Source organism: Melozone crissalis, unplaced genomic scaffold (genome assembly GCF_028551555.1).
Source record: "Melozone crissalis strain CALT ecotype California unplaced genomic scaffold, PUWL_Pcris_2 ptg000027l_1, whole genome shotgun sequence".
Taxonomy (NCBI): Eukaryota; Metazoa; Chordata; class Aves; order Passeriformes; family Passerellidae; genus Melozone; species Melozone crissalis.
The window spans coordinates 77233846-77254379 of record NW_026535805.1 but is presented as its reverse complement, the minus strand read 5'-3'; the positions used below and the strand labels follow the sequence as shown (position 1 = coordinate 77254379).

Genomic DNA, 20534 nt, shown 5'->3' with positions numbered 1-20534 from the left:
TTGAAGAGAGAATATTATGCTGGAAGAGGCTGAAGTGGTCTTCTGATTCAAATAACCACATAACTTTCCACATAATCTGAAATTCTTCAGATTTCCCCGAATTTGCCTCATTTCATGGAAACATATTGTTTGTACCATAGTCTGGAATGCCTGATGAATCCAGTTGAATATCAGATCATCCAAGTTCACTAATGCTAAAAGCAGATACAGGGCATTGACCATTCTAGTACTCACTGCTATAATTTTTGAGGAGATTTCCCCCAATATTTTAAGTATTGTAGTGCTCAGGTGTTTACATTTACCACAACAGCAGTTTTTACATGTGACATTAGAGAAAAGCAGACTTGCTGTGCATGTGTTTCCAGCCAATCTTCATACAATTACTAGAGCTTGCTAGAAGCTGAGGTCCTTCTAATTGATCAAGGCAGAAGTTGCTTGCTGGACTCATTAAGAAACCATTCTGGTTTTTTTTGTATTTACTTAAACACATTTTTATTTTCAATATAGTTAGGCTGCAACTCAGAGGTGTGATTTCTGCTGGTACTGGTACTTATATTTGGGCTAGACTTAAACTAAGTTGTGTAGAAACAGGTAACAGAATATTTGTTAGCACAGCCAGTGCTGTAGATGACTTTTGCAGGCTTTACTGGCTCTGCCTGTCAGACACCGTGAAGGATTGGCAAAATAAGGTTCCTGGGTAGCAGCAAAGGTGTAAAAGTGGCATTTTCATAATGATGACATTTCACAGATGAGTGTACAACTTGGGTCTGGTAAAGCTTCTTTAACTCCAAAGTGTGAACTTTGAACAGAGAGGGAACTGGCTTCTCTGGCTGGGATGCTGAACACAAGAGCCACCTTTTTTACCTCCCAAATTGTGTCTCCACTGTATCCACTTGACCAGCTTGGAGCAGTTGATTATTGTTAAATCCTTTCATGCTAGGTTATACTCCTTCAGATTTATTCCTAATATGCAGAAGTGAAGTCCAAAACCAAATTTCCCTTGCATGGTGATCTTTGTGCACAAATTAGTCTTTCAGGTGTTTGTCAGAAACAGGCATTTAAAACATACTTAGGCCTGAGATGCTGATAAATGGTTGTTTCTATAGCCTTAAGCGTGTAGACCAAGTAGTCTTTTGTTGAGTTAAAACACAGATGTCTTAGCAGTTAATTAGTACTAATGTGATCTGTTCCTTCTGCTTGTTCTGGACGCACAGGAATTTTTTAGCTGAGAATGTTGTGCATTTTATAACAGAAGCAGCTTTTTATAACTAAGTGCCCCTAAGTTTAAATTTGACAAGTTTACCACAAACTGAAGCACTGCTTGTTTTTGTTTGAGTTCCCAGTCTGACCTAAATCAAACAGAGACATGTAACTGCCTAACAAAACCCTAGTATAGACAACTATCAGTGCAAATGAGCAGATCAACAGAGTGCTGGGGAATGTAACAGTAATACAACTGGTAGGGTTGTGTGATCACTTATGCTTACCCAAAATCCAAGTCAAGTCCAAAAGAACAAATTGCTTAGCACTTAGTGAGCATGAATGGGATGAATGGGATACCAGTTTAGCTCAATTCTCTCTAACTGGGCTAATTTTCCAATTACTCATAACCAATTTTTATTCTTTGTGTGCAGAGAAATGTGCAGAGCAGGCTTGAGATACATGGTGTAGTTACAGGCAGTCACTGGCTATAGGGCTGAAAGTTGTCTCCATTTCTGATCTGCTCATGCTCCATAGTTTCTTATCTTACTATACGGATACCCACTTCTGGGGCTATGGGGCTGTGCTGCAAACAGGGCCACTGAAATGAGCTGCAATAGTTGTAAAACTCTCTCCAGAAAGCATTGTATAGCACGGGCTGCAGAATAGGGTTTGGAGGACTGTGGATTGCAGAGCTGGGAGGTGCTGAATGGAGGATGGGAGAGGGAGACATCACACAGTAAAACTGCTCCCTGTTCAGGTACAGTAGTTAGTGTTTGGGCACCAAAGAAGGACCATTTGATAAAAAAATGTAGGATTTGAAGCGGTGTTTTGAAGAAACCAAAGCATATATTGCAATGAAAATTAGCAGCTGCAGAGCACTTTTGAAAATCAAGACCTTGTTTAGATGCTGATAAGACATGACTCTTGAAATTATGTCTGAATGAGCATATTCTCATTCCTAAACATAAATGTGTTTAAGTTTTCTGCTAACTGGGAATTTACTGAATCCTTACATGCCACACTTGATTTCTAAATGTTTAACCATTAAAATCTTCTACATGTTACTTACAGTGTAGTATATCCTGTTTGGAAATGAAATTATGAAAACATCTCTGAGTGCATGGATACATCTGTAAGAAATGGAGCTTGTATGTTGTTATAGAATGGAATGTAACCATTTCTGTTCCTCCATTTCTTATCTGTTCTAAATCTATTCAGGAGAATCCCTAAGATGATAATAAATTTATTCTCTTACTTTCTGCTGTAGAATTCCTTTATTGGCATTTTTGAAGAAGAAGAGATTAAATACATATAGCAAGGTATCTTAAACTAGCAAGCCCCTAGGAGCACAAGGGGAAGATGGGAGTCCACAATATTGTTGCACAACTGGGCAGAACCTGTGACATTTGCAAGCATTTTCACTAATGAATTTTTGGGCTACATTCACGCTAATGAATTAAACAGTGCCAACAAATGTTCTTGGGACTGCAAATTGATTGTCTCTGCCCTCAAGCTGACCTTGGCATGGTTTTGCCCTGGCTGTGGTTTTTTCTTGAACAATTTCTGGTGCAGTTTGGGGGTTAGCATGGACCATACCTGATAGGTAGTTGGGATGTGACCACCTTGTTTTGGAGACTGAGAGAGCTGATTAGTACTGATAGGTATGGTGGAGTGCCAGTTTGGCTCAGTACCATGGAATTCAGATATCTGTACCATGTGTAGCTTTGCCATCTGAGGCTGGGGTTCTTAGAATGCAGTGCTACTCATAAGCACTTTTTCCCAATCTCCAAGAAAAGGAGTGGCAGTGACTGTTCATCTTCCCTGGCTGTTTCTCACCTGTAATAAGGAGTTACTAAAACCAACAGCAAACATCTCCTGAGCTTTGCCTCATTATGCACCTTTTGCAGGTGAGGAGCTGCCAAGACTGACTTTGCAAGGATGAGGTGGTTGTTGCACTATCACCCCTTTCCTAGTCTACAGAGATGACACCCTCTCTTCTGTCACCACAAAGACTGGTGGTCCAAAAGGAATCAGCTAAATATGAAAACCTAGAAAAGCAAATGTAAAAGATTTGAAAAGACTGCATGACTGCCTGGCATACAATTAAAGCACAGTGTTTATGCACATTACTGTTCATATCTGATTTTCATAAGAACATAGTGTGATGCTTCTGTTTAGGACTATAGCTGACTGCATTTTTCTGTGTACCACAATGCAGAGGATGCCACTCCAGCACTTCTGAAGAGGCACACATCAAGAATTGGGTATAATTTCTAAATCTATTAGACTTGTCCTGCAACGAAAGAATTTGCACAAATCAAACACTAGATGTTAGTCTACACAGTTAAAATTAACCTGCTAAAGGAACAGAAAAGATTCTGTTACCCAAGCTGCTTCAGTGCACTTTTTGAACTCTGAAGGTTGCTTAAGATTTATAAGTAGGTATGACCTTATTTTGCAAATACAGGGCACAGAGGACAGTCCAGCCGGAGCTGCATTACCAATCGGTTCACATTTAAGCAGCTGCGAGGCTCCTTGAATTTTTGCCAGCATCCTTCTCCCTGTTCAGACCCAGAACCGCTCCCGACCCGCCTCCGATCCCGACCCCCAGGCCAGGGCGCCTCTGCGGGCTCTCCGAGTCTCTCCGAGCCGATAACCGAGCATCTCTCCACAACGGGCTGCTGTTCTGCTCGGAGTTGCAGGCAGAAAACATTGCTCTCGATGCTGCTTTTGTACGGCGCTGGGTTCTGAGAACCCCACCCGCTTCTCAGCTGCATCAGCCGCAGCGTGCGGGAGCGATGGCAGAGGGGGTGACACACCCCTGCATCCCTGTGCAGATCGATGTGTGCTGCCGCCGGGCCGCCCACCCGGGCCGGCCCCGGGAACGCCCCGCGGCTCCTGCCGCCTGCGGAGCGTGCCTGGCGCTGGGGCAGCGGCCGCCTCTCCCTTCCCTTCCCTTCCCTTGCCTTCCCCTCCCCGCCCGCCCCGGCGCCTCCCGCCCGGCCACAGCCACAGCCCCGGGCCCGGCCCTGCGCGCAGCGGCGGACGCACCGGGCAGCGCGCACACAGAGCCATGGCGCGGTCCCGAGGCGATGTCCTCCTCTTCCTCCTCCTCCTCCTCTTCCTCTGCAGCTCCGCGGCGGCCGGGTACGTGGGGCTGGGGCACGGGGCACCTCTTCTTCCTCCCCTGCCGCCCGGCGCGGTGGCTGCGCGGGCAGCGCTGCCCGGGGCTCCCGCCTGGCAGCCGGTCCCGGGCGCTGCCGCCGGGGGTGAGCATCACCTCCAGCCTCCGCAGCGCAGAGCGACAGAACAGCTTGGCTCCGTGTGTCCTATGGCTTTATGTGTACGCAGTTACTTTTTATGAGAGTGTGTTTCACTCCCTGCCCTTTCTCCCTCTGCCCGTTTGGGCTTTCCAGACCTACGTTCCTTGTGGCAGCTCCCTGGAACATCCGGCCTGGAGCAAACTTGACTGTTGGGGTAGCTCTGCTGCCGGACAGCCCGGCACAGGTCACCGTAAAGGGAGAAGTGATCAGAGATAACGAGACCGTCCTGAGCAGGGAAGTGGTCTTTGAGAAAGGTAAGAAAAGTAATGGACTTGGTTTGGAAGTATTTCTGTCTGCCTTCTCACAGGAATATTTTGTTCCTCCCAAAATATCATAGCTTCTAAGTGGTACTAAAATAGGAAATTTATTTTACCAAGTAGGAGCCGCTATGGGAAAATAATCTTGTACACTGCTGGCTCTGTTTGGAGTTGGGCAACTGAGCTGGATATGAGTGATTGCATGGGAGTGCTAACTGTCTGTAAACTCTGAAAATAATCAAATAGCAAAGTGTGATGGATGTGGGATTTGTGAGGAACCAGGAAGTACTCTGGTCTGTGTAGTGGGGCCACTGTGGAAGTAGTGGAAAAGTTGCTTACTGGGAGCTTGCTGAGGTGCAAAGTGGAAGCGGTGGAACAAACAAGGTAATGCAACAACTGAAGCTGCTTCTTCATGCCCTAAGAAAGTAATGACCTGAGGACCATAGGAAAGTGAAGATGACTGTGTCAGACACTTGGAAGCTCTGTGCATTTGAAGAAACAAGAATTTTTAAGGATCACGAACTGAATTGTGGAGAGTTTGGGGATGGAAGATAAGTAAATGTGAGAAGAGACTTGATTTAATTTATGCCACCAGGCAGGGGTAGTGGATGGTAGGAGTTGTGAAAAGCTGAGATATCCTGGCCAATGTTCCTTTTTAGAAAAGTCACTTGGCAACAGAAGCCTAGAGATATCCTACCTGAGATTTGTCCTCATGAGAAAGAAAATATTTTTATGGATAGTCCAGCTTTCACACTGCTTTTACTATGAGGTGATATAAACGACATCTAAACTCTAGCTTTTTGTTTGTTAAAAGTAGAGAGTGTGAGGGCAGTGTGAGCTACTAAAAAATCTACCTGCTATAATGCTCTTCCTCTACTCTTTGTGTAATTCTTCTCTTAATGTCTTACAGTTAATGTAGATGCCTTAATTGGAAGCATCACACTTTCATTTCAAAGCCTGCCTTCACAGCCTGTGGAGAAGATTGAGGCTTTGAGTGTGATGGAGTGCATTTGAACAGATCAGAAAATTTTGAAATAGAACCAAAACAAACCTAAACCAGCCAGCTTTTTTTTTTTTTTTTTTTTTTTTAATTCAAAATTTTAAAAAAGAAAATAAATTGTCTTCTTTTCTTCCTCTAACTATACTGGCTTTTCTTTCCTGCTTCTGTTCTGCTTTAACATAGTGAGCCTTCAGTGAGCCTTGCATGAGTTTCAACCTGTCTGTTTTTGTCCTTCTCAATATTAAAAGCCAAGCAAGCAACTGGTAATTCCAAGCTGGTAAAAATATGTGGCTGTCTCTATCTTCTGAGTACACAGAATAATGCTTGACACCAGGAGCTGCTGAAGTCAGTGAATGGTGGGTTATTAGGAACAGGTATGGCACTGCATCAGACTGGATACAGTGAGGAAAAAGGACAAGTGCTGTAGTGAATTACTAACTTCTAATATTTTCCAGTCTTTTAAGTATATCTTTAAATTTTCTATGCTTTTTACTTGATAAGTGAAGCAAAGAACCAAAAAAAAAGGTGCTGAGCATGCTGTGTATTTCCTCTTGCAAAATTCTTAATGTTTAGTATGTGGCCATCAATTTTTTTTCTAGTCAGGTTATACAATCTGTTAGTCATTTGTTTTCTGTGAACAAATATGTAAGCAAATCTGTTAAGGGCCAGGGGTAAGGGAACTGTCCTGTAAAAGAGGATGTAGTCTTGAAGACTTGTATCCAAAGGTGATGCAGGTGTGGATCAGTTCTGACTCAGAGAGAAAGCAAGTTGTCAGGGAGAAGCAAATGCAGCTTGTCAGAATAAGAACATAAATCTTTAAAATTTTCATTGAAGAACACAACAATCTTAAGATAAAATATGAAGTAGTATTGTTGTAGCTGATCTTAGTCTGTGACTGAAGGAGGACTGGAGGTTTTATCAAACCAGCTGTTGCAGCTGAAGGAAAAAAACCAAGCATATCTCCAGGCACACAAAAATCTTCTTCAAATTACATAATTGCTGCATATATTAGTGCTCAGAGAATGTTGGTTTATCTGTCACTGAATACCTACCTTGGTTAGACTGCACATTCAGTGGCACTGTTGCCTAAGCTGGCTCAATTATGCTCTGTAGTTTTCCTTGCATGGTGACAGCAAAAGCAGGGGATTAACTGCTCTGAGAAACTGATCTGACTGGAAAATAAAGTTTTTATTTTGTTTGAATGTTTTTTTAGGCAGACAGGTCCCCTGGTTCAATGTGCAAATGTTTGTGCTGATGGAACCGAGTTGGAAATTGGATGCTGGAGACATAGCACAGGCTGAGGACACAGTTTTTATTAGAGGTGTTTAATCTGACAGGCCAGGTTCATTCAAGTACCTCAGTATAAATGGTATTACATACTTGTCTGTTAAATGCTTCTGCAATTGCCTTAAATTAAGGATTTAGCCTGGTTCTCTAGAAGGTGCTCAATATGATACATATAATGGTCCAAGTTTCTGAGTTAGCTCCATGAGAGGACCTTTTTGTATTAGAGGCATGGGATTTTTTAATTTCTATAATATAATTCTTGCTTTGGATAAGAAATAGAGTGTTTGCCCTCTGATGGTGGATAAAGCATTTGCTATTCTAATATGACTGGTAGTGGAATTTTAATAGCTCAGTGATTCTTGGGCAATTGTCTGTTTGATAAACACTTTAGCAGTGAAGGTTCCCATCATTATTGTGCTTTTTATATTACTAAGGGAAAATAAATATTAATAAGTGGCTAGTGGGTATTTGGAGTGAAGGAGAAAGTGTGCATGCACATGGATTTAAAGATATTTTGAGCTTGGCACAATATTCCAGAATCTAAATGTACTGTATAGGAAGGGAGATTATTTAGGGCCAATATTTTGGTGCAGAAATTAAGTTAATTGCATTTAATATAATGGAAAAAAACCCCAACAACTGAATGTTTGCAAGGGGGAGGTTGCTGCTGCAGGTAAATTTTGTGTGAGCAAGCACAACCCAAAAAAAATAGAATGCGTCATCAGGAGAGAATAGGTTTCCATTGCCTAGAGCAGATGCCAGGAAAGCACAAAGCACTAGCTAAATCTGTTTTTGTGAGCTGTATCAAGCCTTGACACACTTTCTGTGGAGATGCAGTATTACAAAGATCCTCATTGGAAATGACTGCAGAAGGTAACAATGGCTTGTGTGCAGTCGGAGATGTTGGGTTTTCTGTGTCAACAATAGCAAAAAAAAAAAAATATGGGAATAACAGAAGAAGCTAAATTCCCTGCATGAATAACTTGATCTTTAGTGATTGCAGTGAGGGATGACTCCTGCCATGCATAGTCATCCAGTCATTGATAATAAAGATGTAGTATGAATTGGCAGGAGGTGTTTTCTTACAGCGTTTGCTACCCAGACATTGCTGTGTGTATGAGAATCCTTGTACCTTGATTGCAAGAGGTTCTGAAAAGTATTTTCTGTGTTGGTGCTAGAATGATTTGTAAAGAGTAAGAAGCATATAAGTTGGAAAAAAGAATTGGTTTTCAGAAAATCTTCTGTGTGTAATGAGGTGTCATAATTTTCCCAGCAGCAGGAATGTTTTTAATTCTAAAGAGTACAACATAATGTATTTAAGGCGTGGTGAGTGAGAATTATGTGAACTTACTGGAGAATTATGTGAAGTTACTGGAGAATTTGGTTTACAGTAATGTTCATAGTTTGTAAATAACTTGTATGTGTTAATTAATTTATTCTGCTTTTCTGTATTTCCAGAGAGGAATACACTGACTTGTTAACAGAGGTTACTGAGCTAGAGCATGGTAAATACTCAGCTAGGATTTGTGAAGCATGATGGATTGTGAGAATGCTTGTCAAGCTCAGACATGTAGTGATCTTCCATAGAGACAATGGGAAATCTCCTTTTACCAGAAGGCATGTTTTACATACTTAATAATATGATTCTGACCACGTCAGTATAAGAATCAGTGAGAGACACTAGGATTAGTAAGTTGTAAAGTAACACCTAAGTGGGAATGAATGGCCTAAACCCCTCAGTCCCTGTTATTAACCTTGAGTTGCCTCTGTACCTTATGTCAGAATAAAATGACTGAGTTATTGGTGACTATGGTGTCTGTGCTGAATATCTGTGGGGTGAAAGGTTTTGCTGGCAGTTTAGTGGAACATCTCCTTTCTGCCCAATTTTTTGTCAATGCCTAAAAAGCCAAACAGTGAGAGAGCAGGAGTTGCCAGCAGTGATTTTGCATCCATAATCTCCACATCCAAAAGCACATGTAGCTGTGCCTTATGAAAAAGAAGTTGTTAAATAGTCAGCACATTCACATAACCTATGCAAAATCAGAATGAAGGAAAAGTTTTTGGGAAGGAGGTGTTGGGGCTGGACCCAGAGATGACTGATGTAGTAGAGAAGGTGCTCTTTTATGGGCTTTCATATAGCTGGAGTAGATTAAAAAAACAAACCAACCCAAAAACATAGAAGGAGAGAACAAAACCCAGCAGGTTGCTGTGCCTGTTGTTGAATCCATCCTGCTAAAGTTGTTTGCAGAAAAATGGGAGTAGTGATCCTATGCAGTACTTGAGCTTTATGTTACTGTTTGCATGCTGTTTGAGATTTGAGGGAAGGAGTCCTTCTGTGACTCAAGGCTTGTGTGGTTGTACATGAGGATTTTCTGGTCACCATGTTCTTTGTCAAGGGAGGGTGTGGCAGATTGAGCACCCCAGGCTGTTTCACAATATCTTCAAAAGAGTGGGATAAAACAGAAATGCAGACAGTGAGGCAACTCATGCAGATGAGGGAATATTACATGTCCCTGTGTGCAGTTCCCTGTTGCCACTGTGAACTGGAGGGGCTTTGGAGCTTTTAGGAAAGGGAGGAGAGAAGAACAAACTAAAGGTTGTGAATTAGGGAAAAAAAGAAGTGATGAAAACAAACAGAAATTGGTAGGTAACATGCTATCAGAAACAAGAAGGGAAGCAAAGGGTGAAAATTCCTGAGGGAGTCATACTGAAAGGATAAAAGTGCACATTAACAGAGCAGAGAGGTAAGAAATGAAGTAACTAAACACATTCTAAAGTGGCCAAAAAAACAGAAAGAAGGAATACTGTATGTAGAAACTATAAATGAGATCAGATTACAAAGGAACTTAAAGAAGTACCATGGGTAATGAAGAACAAAACTGGTAAGGCCAAACCATTAGTAGGAAAGAATGTGAAGGATAGTAAGGCAGGGTTTTTAAATAACGGATTAGTAGCAAGAAATCTAGCAAAGGATGTGGCTTGCTACCCTGATGAGAAGGGTTGCTACTTTGTTGGCTTGCTACTCTGATGATTAATGATGTTGAGAGGCAATAAGTGTTTAGTCTTCACTAAGAACATCAACTAACTGTCATGGAAAAGGCTTAAGAATTAAGATTACAAAAGGGAAGGAACAGTTTAAAGAGTACTTTGGTCAAGTGTTTAGGCTTGATAAAATTGCCTGTTGAATATTTAGGAAATTGATTGAAATAGTTTAAAATCTGCTAGTGAAGTTCTGAGAGCATAAGTGAACAGAGAGGTTCTGGAAGATTGAAAACCTGCAAAGAAAATGTGTTGCACTATGGGTTGGCAAGGGTTGTAAGTGGAGAAGAAGCAGGAATTTGTCATATTTTGATTTTACTAAGGCTTTTGATAGTCTGGCACAGAACTTTGGCAAGCCAGCTGAGGAAGCAGGGACAGCATGAAATTCTTATTTAATATGTTTGTAGCTGGATGAAAAACAGTGTTCATCAAACTTACTTGATGAACTTGATGAACTAAGTGGTTCACTCTCAAACTGGAAATGAGTTGCCCTGAAACTGCAGTGTTCAGTATGATTGACATAAATGAAAAGGGGAGAATGTTTATTAGATTAGTGAAGGAGTGGTAAGGATGCTGGGAAAACGGATAAGATTTTGAATGCATTTTGGCAATACCAGAAATGATTAGGGGAAAAACTGGAGTGTGATTCACTAGCACTAGTGCGTAGTTCTGCTTTTGTTGATGAATAAAAGAGCATGTGTTTATTGGATGGGGAAGAAGGTGATGCAGCCCTGCAGGAAAAGGGGCGTGTGTATGGGGTGGGGGCAATGGCTTAAAGGCAACAGAGGGTGAAGGCTTGTAAGTAGTACTGTGGTGCTCAAAAAAGAAGGTAAACATTGTACTCAGAGGTATACACAGAAGTATTTTCTGTAAGCTATGAGAAAGTATTCTAGTAATCTTCACAGCTTAACTGGGCATCCTGGGGAATGCTGTGCTTGAGTTTTGGCACTCATCATGGAGCCTGTGAACCAGCTGGAGAAATGCCTGGGAGAGCAGACAGAAGGATCTGAGAACTCTCGGGAGACGAGCTCAAACCTGACAGAAGATGGGCCTTCACATGAGGTGAAAATAAATTGTGGAACTCCATGTCCCAGTTGTTGTGAATGGAAAACATGATTGCATGAATTTACAAGACAGAAGTCCATGGAGGATTGGCCCAGTATACAGACACAAGGATTGCTTAGGTTGGGAAGAGTACCCAGGGAAGGGTCACTGTGTACCTGTTTGCTTCTGACACTTTTCTGATGTCTGTCCTTGACAGTTGCTGCAGATGGGATCTCGGGCTAGACAGCAGACAGACTTGGGTTTGACCCTGGGAGTCTCTTCTGCATTCTGGGTAATGTCTGAGGAGAGACGGGAGGAGCTGGTGTGGAGTATCAGGAGAAGTGTGCTATACACCTGCTATGTACTATTAGGTACATGTAAAAGCAGCTTTAAAGAGAGAAGAGTGGCAGCTAACAGTGGATGGGTCTAAGGTGATGTCCTTAGTGGTGTCTAGTTAGGAGATCCAAGCTGAAGTGCCAAGTTAGAGAAATACTTGCAGATGCAGCAGGCAGCTGGGAAATTGATGAGTTTCCAGTCATACAGTGGTGGCTTCTCTTTTCATGAGACCCTTATGACTCAGCACTGGCAGTGTTGCTGGTTTCCAGGCTGTGCTATCCATGACTACCTGCTTGTGAAGGTGGAGTTGAGATCCTGTCAGCAGAGACTGAATAGCAAGTGTCAAGAGGTGATGCTGGTTCACCTACATTCACTGCAGTCCAAATAAGTATGTGCATAGAAAACATGGTTATAGTGGCAGACCACTTCTTCAGCTTCCTGGAGGTATAACTGTGAGGCTCAGGTGCTTATTTTGTGTGGTATGGGTTTATATTGCCTTTATGTACTGATAAAGGAAGTCTCTAGTACTATTTTTATATTTTCAAATAATGTTATTGCCTCAGAAAAGTTATGTGGCTTTGTCATCATAAACTTTAAATGTGTTCCAGAAAATGGAACAAAACCAATATGAGAACAAACCTTCTTATTTTATTCACTTTAAGCAGAAATTTCAAGAGATCCTGAATGTGTTATTTGCAGTGAATGAGTTTGAGAAGTGACTTGACTTTGAAATTTTGCTCCAGTTACAGCAATTGATGTGATGAGGGTGGTGTTAATACTGCCAAATGTCTGGCATGTACAGGCTTAGCCATATTTTTTCCTAATGTGATTTTCTTGTGTTTTAATTTGGAATAAAAACTGCAGCTGCTTTTAATTGCCTTGATAGTGGTTTTGTCTGTGTTTATTTCATGGACATAGGAGTGGTGGCCAATAGTGCCTTGAAAGCAGCATGTGGAGATGTGTATGTCTGCGTGTTTGTACACAGTCACCAAGGGGATGAAGTGTATTTCACATTTAGTTGTGTAAAAGGCTTAAGTCTGAGATTATTCTGAATTGTCTGTATAGTTTCACAGTCTGGATCTGATGTCAAGAAAGTTTCCTGTGTAGTATTCAAAAATTGCCTTCCTAACAGCTGTATATTTATAGTTCATGGCAGTAGAGTTGTTATGGTATGGTAGGCAGTGGTAATATCATATGCGTGACAAGAAGTCCACAGATGGCTCTTAGGTTTGTCTCGGGAAAAAGTTGAAAAGAGGCTGCACTTGAGTTTATGCAGTGATAGTGCCTGGATAGCTCTCAGAAGGTCTCTGATTAAAAAAATTATTTAGTTTTGGAAGTATGAAGCTGTTCTGTTTTCCTACCCAGCATGCAGTGTCTTAGAAAACACTCTCTGGTTTATCTAAGTGTTGTGTTCTTGGAACTGGCCGGTCTCTGACTACTCAGCTGAAAGTGGTAATAAAAGTATAATCCATGGAGCTGGTTGGTTGTCTTCAGAGGATTGAGTGAAGAATTAAATGTCCAAATTATGCTTTAGGTCTAAAAAGGGCCAGCCAGCAGGAAAACATGCTACCTGCTTGGGGAAAGGATGGTGGATGTGGCAGGGCAAGGGAAGAGGTGCCCGGCCATCAGCAGCCTCTGTTGGTCTGAGAGGGTGGGAGATGGTGGTGTCCCTCAAGGGTAGGTCTGACAGTGCTGACGAGGCAAGAATGGCTGGAGCAGTAGAAGGGACAAGCAGGGGGGTACCACGACTCCTTTGCCATGTAAGGTAGAAAGACACAGAGAATGCTGTGGTCGGAGGCAGAGGAGAGGAAGGGCAGTGCCTGTTCATGCCTTCTGTTTGTACCTTCTGGTAAATCTGCATCTGTTGTGTCCTGGCCAGGAGTGTTTCTGGATGTGCTACGGTTGGGTTTCTTCCACTCTTCTGATCATGGAGGTTAAGGAAAAACTTTTATATTTAGATGAAGAAGGGTTTTTATCTAGTTGTCAGGAAAATATTCCTACACTTCCCATTGTAGACTGAAGCTAGAACTTGCTAGTAACTGCAGAGTTTGGTAAAACATAGCTTTAATCACAAAAACATTCATCCATTCTGCCTTTCTTTTGTCCTCCAGGCCTGTGGTGCCCTGTCTCTTGACCAGACTCTTAGGTGATAAAGTTTGGTCCAGTTTAGATTATTCCTCCTGTCCCCTTACATCTTTCTCCATAGGCAGCACTGCTACCTTGCTTCTCTCTCCTCCGTTATAATTTCTGAGTGCTTTTATCCTCCAGGTTTGCAAAAACAACTGAAAAAGATAAGGGGAGGAGGGTAGGAAGCGGCTGTGGAGGGAAGAGTACGTAGTGCTGGCAGACAGGGTTTAGGAGGCATTTTGGAGCAAGTCATACCCCTTTGCTACAGGCCTGGTGGCCTCATTTGGCTTTGGATGTCAGCCCAAGTGCTGACGTCCCCTGGCAGTCCCCGTTGTGTGCTTGAGTGCTGTGCTGCCCCTCCTTCTGTCATCTGTGCCAAACTGAGCCATAACTTAACAGCCATGACTTAAGCTCTGTATTTTGGGCTATTTTTGTAAATAATCAGTACTAATTTGGGTGGTAGCTTTAGCATGATAGATGAGGAGTATGACATATTTAAAGCAAACTGTGAACTCAACAGATTTGCAGGTCTTCTTTGAAGAATAAGTTGTTTTCACTTCCTGGACAGCTTAAGCCTTGGTATTACTGCCCGTTTTTTTTTTTTTTTTTGTTAATACAAAATTAGTATATATTTTGGACAAGAAAAATAATCTGGAAGGACATTTACTAACAGTAATTTTTATTTATATGATGGGAGTTTTTGGAATTGTTTCAGCAGTAGAAAATAACTCCATTTGCCATTGCAAAGAAAATGTTTTTCTGTAAACATTTCCTATGTATGGGTATATAAACACAGCTGTGAGAGCAAAGATGTGGCATAATTTCAGTAAATCAATCTGAAGTGATTCCAGTTTAATTTTCTGTTCTTACACATTACTAAGAAGGATTGGTAGAAAAGGATATAGGTAGAAAAGTTTAAGTGAGAAAATCTGTTTGTAGTAATAGCTGCCATATGAGCTAGAATATACAGTCAGTGCTGAATTTATGTAAATCAGAGACTGAAGTGCTACTTCGCTGATATAGTGGCATAAACTCTCGTTCACTGTGCCAAGCCATGCAGTCATTTTTCTAGAACCTCTGTCCTTTTTTGGGGTGGGAAGCTGAAACATTTATGACTAGTCCTAGTGGTGTCAACTCAAGAAGGCGTAGCACAAGTTCCTGGGTCTGGGTCAGGCCTGTGCAGTGGAAAAGAGTTTAAGATGCCATTGTTTGTGTTGTTCTCCATAAGTCTAAAAAAACCTTGCATGTGTTTACGTAGAATTTGTTGTATTTGCTTTATTGATAACAATACTATTACACTGACAAAAAATGGCAGGGTAGAAAAATACTTTCAAATACTGCTGATATGTCACTCCCACACTTCCTTTGATTCCTTTTCTGCTGGACAATCCTAAATGCCAGGGATTCTGAGGAAAAAGGGCAGGACAGTGTGGCATTTGTTTCCACTGTATTTCTATGTATTTTCTCAGTTCAGTAGTTGTTGAATGAATACAGTACAAGCTTCAGGAATTTTGTGAAAGAAACGGTTTTGCAAATGACAAGGAAAGAGATTTTTTTCTTGAAGGCTCATGTGACTTCTGTTGGGATTTTTGGTAGTTTGTATTTTAACTTCAAGATTAATCTTTAACAGTCCACTGAATTTTTCATGTCTCCCCCTAAAACAAAGTCATGATTCCCAGCTGGAAGTATTCCCTAACTAATCTGTTGTGCTAGCAGGGCCGTGTGCTCTTGCCTGGTTGTTCTCTGCTGTGTCCCACTCCAGTTGTGCTGGTGACTGCTGCTGCAGAGAGCAGATGGAGTGAGTCAGGAGGAAGTGTTGTAAGCGATGTGGTTTGCAGGGCTTGGTGTTGGTGGCTTGGCTGCTCTGGGCTCCTTTCTAAACCTACTTCTTCTGCCTGGTGCTAGCTACCTTGCATTTCATAACTGAAGGGTTTCTTTGCAGAGGTGTGTTGAAGGAGACAGAAAGCTGTTGCCATTTCTGGGGACAGTAGATGCCAGACTTGGCTGATCTCGTGGGAGTGTTACATGCTGCACGTGGGTAAAAGCTACACAATAGGAGGGCTTGCAGCAGAGCAGGGATATGTGCTAGCTGTTGGACCATGGTTAATTCCTTATAAACCTGAAATTGCTGTATGATCAAATATAACTTTAATTCATCAAGTGAACAGAAAAATTTGTGAATTTCCTCTATTCAGCATTGACGTAAAGGAAATGTTTTGCTATAGCTCTTGCTTGAGCATGTCCAAAGTCATCCCTAGGCATAGTTGAGCAGAGCTCCAGGGATTTGACTGTAGCTTGGTAGTCTCTGAGAATATGGGAAAATCTTGCATGACAGGAGAATCTGCTGCAATGCTAAAGAATTTCCGATCTGCCCAGGCTGCTCAATTCCTAGCAAAATAATTACATAGTGACATAAATTGGAAGATTACCTCATGCCCTGGAGCCTCTTTTATGATTCTCACTGGCTGGGAATTAGAAAGTGCTCTGAACTTTATTACAGGGATGCTGTGGCTCCCTAGCACTGCCTGAGAAGGTAAATCCTTCCTGAGTTGCACAAATGCAACTGTGATATGAATCTCCCTCCTCCCCAAGTCTTTCCCCATCTGCATTACATTTTTTACCTAGCTCAGACCTGATGTTAGATCTCCCAGGCTTGGGAGCAGGAAAAAAACCCTGCCATAAGATTTCTGGTTTTTTGCATGCCTCTTGTTCTCAAAACAGGTGGAGGCAAGCAGGCACTGCCCTGGTGAGAAAGCTTTGAAGTGCCTGCCCTGTTGAGGTTGCTTTGCAAGCTGCTGGATGCTGCACAGGACTACCACAGGGGTTCCCTTCGTCACTCTGCCCTTGTGGGGTGTGGGAACCAGTGTGTTTGCACTGGTGGGGTAAAGATGGAAATAGAAAACTCCATGTTGTGGGCTGTGGCACAAATACCAGATTTGTGTCTCCCAGTGTAATGAAGTCACTCCTGTAGCCATTGCTGTAATTAGCTGTGTGGATTAGATTAAAGCTAGCATAGCACAACAACCATGTGCATATCCCCTCAGTCATGTGGTAAATGGTTTCTATTCCTTGGTAATAACCAATTATCAGCAGTGACAAAGGTGATTTTTTTTTCCTCTGGTGTTATGGGTTGTGGTTGTACAGACCCCAGCTTTAGCACAGCCTTATTTCAGAGAGGGAAAGGAATGAGAGAAGGATTAGGGTTTTAGTGTGTAACTGAGAGAAATTTCAGAAGGTAACTGTACCATCTCTGTTGCTATTTACCATGCATCTTGCTCCCTTTACAGTGAAATATAATGGCCTAAGAAAAATTCTTCCTATTTAGCAGTAACTCACTCTGTCCTGAGTTAGGAAGACATAAGTTTTCTTTAGCTAAAATTATGTCTCTTGGTGCAACTGTTTGAGCATGGGGTTGTTTCAGTAGATGTTGGGAATAAATGTATCTGTGCATCTAGAGGTGTTTACATTGCCTATGGATCAGGTACTCTGCAGGACTTCGTAATGCCTCTCCTGTGTGCCAAGCAAGCTTGGCTAAGTGTGAGGGCTCCCTGCCACTGGAATTGGGGCAGTTTGTCCTCTCCACTGGCTGCTGAGAAAAGTATTTTGCCAGACACTGCTTTGTGGAAAACCTCAAAGGCCAGTGGGGTTGCTCAGAGTTAATGACTGCATGAGATGCTTCTCAAGTGGCGAGACAGGTGATATGAAAAAAAAAAAAAGTAGGTATAAACATGTTGTGGAAAGAACTGTGTTCTTTAGGCCCAGTACTGCCCATGCCTGTTAAGATTTTGAGTACCATAATGAAGTATTGGAGTGTGCTACCCGCAGACTTAATTTGTGGGATGTGAGTCATTTGGTTTAACCTAGTTTATAATTTGGATAGATGGTACACACTGGATAGCATTTTTCTTCTGGTGCTCTGGAAGCAGTCAGGACAACCTGCCTTCAGTTCATCGAGATTCCTTCTGTTTGCCATTGTCAAAGGCAAGAATTCATTGACTTCTAAAACTAACATTTATTGAAGTTCAGGGGTCAAGTGATTGCTTTATCTTGGAAGCAATCCCTTTAGGTCCAGGATCAAGAAGGACATAAATAAATAAATAGATTTTTTTTTCCCTTACTCTGTGAAACAGTTGAGTAAAAGATAGGTATAAACCCGTGGCTTTTTAGGAGATACAAAAAGATCTAACTGAATAGAATCAGCAGAAGCAAATACGAGTCAGCAGTGTGCCTTGGCAGCCAAAAGGGGGAACCATGGACTTGAGGGTGCATCAAGTCCAGCATCACCAGGCAGTCAATAGAGGTGATAATCCCACTGCATTCAGCCTTGGTGCTGCCTCACCTCGAGTACTCTGTGCACTTCTGGGCCCCCCAGTTTTAGGAGGTCCTTCAGTGCATCTGGAGGAGGGCAACAAAACTGGTGACAGGGCTCAAAGGCATGTCCTGTGAGGAGCAGCTAAAGGATTTGGTTCCTCTAGTCTGGCTGAGGAGCACTCCCATTGCTGTCTACAGCTTTCTGAGGAGGCCAGGTGGAGACAGAGGTGGGATCTCTTCTGCCTGGTATCCAGGGGTATGAGGTGTGGGAATGCTTGAGAGCTGCAGCAGGGGAGCTTCAGGCTGGACAGTGGGGAGCATTTCCTTACTGGGAGGGTGGTCCACCATTGGAACAGGTTTCCTAGAATGAGATTGATATCTGAAACCTGTCAGTGTTTAGGAGGATTTTGGACAATGCTGTTATAACATGCTTTAACTTTTGGTGAGCCTTGAAGTGATGAGGTCCCCTTCCAACTGGAATGTTCTGTTCTATTCTGTTCTGTCCTGTTCTATAATTCATGATGTAATTAAGATAAGAGCTGTGACACTAATGGCTTCATGATGTAATGATATCCAGGAGTTTAACAGGACATTTATTTGGATTTTAAAAATATTTGAAGCCACATTAGTTGAAATAGTTAAAGCAATAAGTTATATTAACCCAAATATATTGATATGTTAGTTACTTTTTACCATGGTGATATAATTCTGTGAGGTTAATTCTGGGTGCTCCTTTCCTTAAGAGTGATAAATCCTGTGTGTGGTTTCAAAAAATTTAATCTTTATCTGGGCTGCAATGGAAAATAACAACTTGGGTGGCATAGAGGGTTGAATGGTTCGTAAAAGTGTTTCAGTCTCTGTGGATGCAAAGAAAAATGTTCAAACAGAGAACATGGAAAACAGCTCCCACCAAACAGAGAAGTAATGTTGCTGAAGGTTGGTGTTCATACTTTTGCAGCACTGCAAAAGGTGTCTCACATCTTCCATCAGCCTTGGAAGGGGAGCAGCACTGCTGTAATGTTGATGCTTTGGTAAGTGTGTGGTAGTTAATCTCACAGATTTCTGACGCTGTGATATTTCTTCTTTTTCGTTCAGGTACCTTTGGGACTCTTGTTCTTCCAGCAGTAAGTATTGTTTTCCTTCCCTCCTTCCTCAGAAAATGTTGACTGCTTGTAGCTTACCACCTGTTGATGTTGCTGATATATTTTGCATATGATCCCAGCTGTTTTCACAGTATCAGATGAGTGTATTTCCTGACCAACAAATCAAGGGTTTTTCAGATCAAATGCTCTGCAACTTGTTAGAAGTAATTACAGGACTCAGGAGCTGATTTCCAGCATCAGCACAAGCTATCATAGAATTGAACACAAAAATTTAATTTATGTCTTTTTTTACTGATTGATACCTGTATTTTAGATACACCATGAAGGCTAATTACAGCTGAAAAAATCACGTAAAGCAACAATTGAGAAATACCAAAATAAAATATATTTATATACAATCTTTGTAAGGGCTTAGAAATGCATTTTCAGTGAAAGTACATTAAAAACCCAAAAATGTATCTTGAATTGTATGTTGTGTGTGAATCCTGAATTTATGATCTTGGATATTCATCTTGAAAACCCAATCTAAAGAGTTATGTATTTATATCAGGAAAAAAGTTTTACCAAAGTCAACTATAAGTCTGTGTATCCCTTAATCTGGGATAAACTGTCTCTGGTTAAATAATCTGGAAGTATTTGATAGATGGATAATCACTGACAATGAGCAGCTCAACATTATGAAGATTACTAGGTTGAAATGCATGTGTATGAACTATACATTAGCAAATGTAGAAAATTCTTATAATAAAAAAAAAATCAATAAGTTTCTTAATATAATCTGGACAGGTTTTAAAATGTTCAAGCACCTTACACTAGGCAGGGTATTTTCCTCCCTCTCTTGCTGCTGTCTGAAGAGATGAAAACTGACTCATTTTAACTGCAATATTTTCTATTCGTTTGTGTAGCCATGGTAGACTTAGATTTTGTCCAGAGTGTAATTTGCTAGCAGAAGGTGGGTAATGAATTTCTGGATTCAGCCTCATCTTTTCCAGAGGAAACAGTAGCTGCTTTGTCTGAGGTACTCGTGATGGTGGTTGGTGCAGTCAGAAGTACGTGAGATGGCCTTTTTCTCTCTTGTGCTAGGACTGCCAAAATGGGGATAGTAATACCATTCATTTGGGATGTTTTGACTCAGATAAAATATTTTCACAGCAAGTTCCTACTACTTAGTGTTAAAAGCTGCCTTGCTCGTGTTTGGGCTGAGAAATAACCCTTTAGAGAAGGAGTTGGTGAGGCTGAGGTAGTCACTATTACTGTAGCAATTGTGGAAATGTATTAGTGCAGTTTCTGGTAGCATAAATGTGTGAAACAGAAGGTGGGTTACATTGGGCCTCAGCTGTCCTAATACACTGCCATGGCACTGCAAACCTCATTGTCTCTGACCTTTACATCAAGAAAGGCAGTTGTGTCACCATGTTTTGGAAGGAAAGATCTTTTGAAATGTAACAGGTATAAAAATCTAGGGAGAAACCCATGCTGTCTATCGTTATTTGTGGTAGGAAAG

At 41.6% G+C, this 20534-nt stretch overlaps 1 protein-coding gene across 1 annotated transcript in view; it reads left to right on the top strand.

The window, feature by feature from the left end:
* Positions 1–4264: 4264 nt before the first annotated feature.
* The window catches only part of CD109 (CD109 molecule), a 65668-nt gene continuing 49398 nt past the window's right edge, over positions 4265–20534 (top strand). The window contains exons 1-3 of the mRNA XM_054279971.1: positions 4265–4350; positions 4620–4780; positions 19023–19051. Of these exons, the coding sequence (XP_054135946.1) occupies positions 4277–4350; positions 4620–4780; positions 19023–19051 (264 nt within the window). The 5' untranslated portion in view covers positions 4265–4276. The remainder of the gene's footprint in view (positions 4351–4619; positions 4781–19022; positions 19052–20534) is intronic.